The 865-nt window shown below is 50.8% G+C and overlaps 1 protein-coding gene across 1 annotated transcript; it reads right to left on the bottom strand.

The window, feature by feature from the left end:
- Positions 1–69: 69 nt before the first annotated feature.
- On the bottom strand, positions 70–495 carry CABS01_17280 (uncharacterized protein; the record flags this gene model as incomplete). The annotated part of the gene is made up of 1 exon (XM_060550605.1): positions 70–495. A coding segment is annotated over one exon (426 nt), but the record flags the coding sequence as incomplete, so codon positions are not given.
- Positions 496–865: the final 370 nt, after the last annotated feature.

Here is an 865-nt window from a genome sequence, read left to right as displayed (position 1 = left end):
AAGCGACCAGTATGCGGCGGCAGCCATCGTATCGAGCACATTGAAGTCAACTTCCGCCAAGTCACTGACTAAGCCGTCCGGCAGCCCGGGGACAATCTGGCGTGCCATGCTGAACAGGCTGTCGAGTTCCGTGATTTGGAGGGCATCTAAGACGTCAAAGTCCTTAGATGAGACGATTCTGCTGGTCGAGTTCGGGTAGCCCAGCTGCCACACGCCCCGCGTTTGAAGACAGAAGTAGACAGGCACCATGTCTTCCCACCGAGTCAGGTCGTCAAAGAACTTGGACTTGGTGTTTTGCCAGATGTCGACAAGCGATGTGCTGACCGCTTGCTTTGCAGAGGCCACGGCCGTTGCGATATGCTCTTCTGCTTTCGAAACGACAGACTTCGCCGGGTCTACGATTTCGCTAGGGATGGTTATGCGCCTTTGCGCTTGGTCTTCGTGAAGGACCTCGAATGTTTCGGTAATATTCCGTACTATTTCTGCTGTGGTCACCTACACGACTGTTAACGAACATGAGCAGAGATGAGATCAGTCGATGTGGGGCTGAGCACGTTTAACATAGAACAGCTTCGTCCAGTGTGTGGGCCGGGATTGACGTGCAACAGGAAGAACCAAAGAAATCCTAGCCAAATGATGGCATTGAATATGGTGAGAAACCGCATTTTTGTTACAGAATGTAGACGACTTTCGTCTGCTTATATACTGGACTCCGAGTGATTCATGGCAAGCTTGGCAAGGCCTCGAGGCGAACATAATCACACCCAACGACCTACATTAGGCTAGGTACTATGGTATTTGGTCATTCAGACTCGCTGCAATAGTTCCATGATCCCAATGTTCAATGTTACACTAGACGGGCATA

This window comes from Colletotrichum abscissum (genome assembly GCF_030869225.1).
Source record: "Colletotrichum abscissum strain IMI 504890 chromosome Unknown Scaffold_556.1, whole genome shotgun sequence".
NCBI classification, from domain to species: domain Eukaryota; kingdom Fungi; phylum Ascomycota; class Sordariomycetes; order Glomerellales; family Glomerellaceae; genus Colletotrichum; species Colletotrichum abscissum.
Note: the sequence above shows the minus strand (reverse complement) of the source record. Positions and strands in the feature narration are given on the sequence as shown.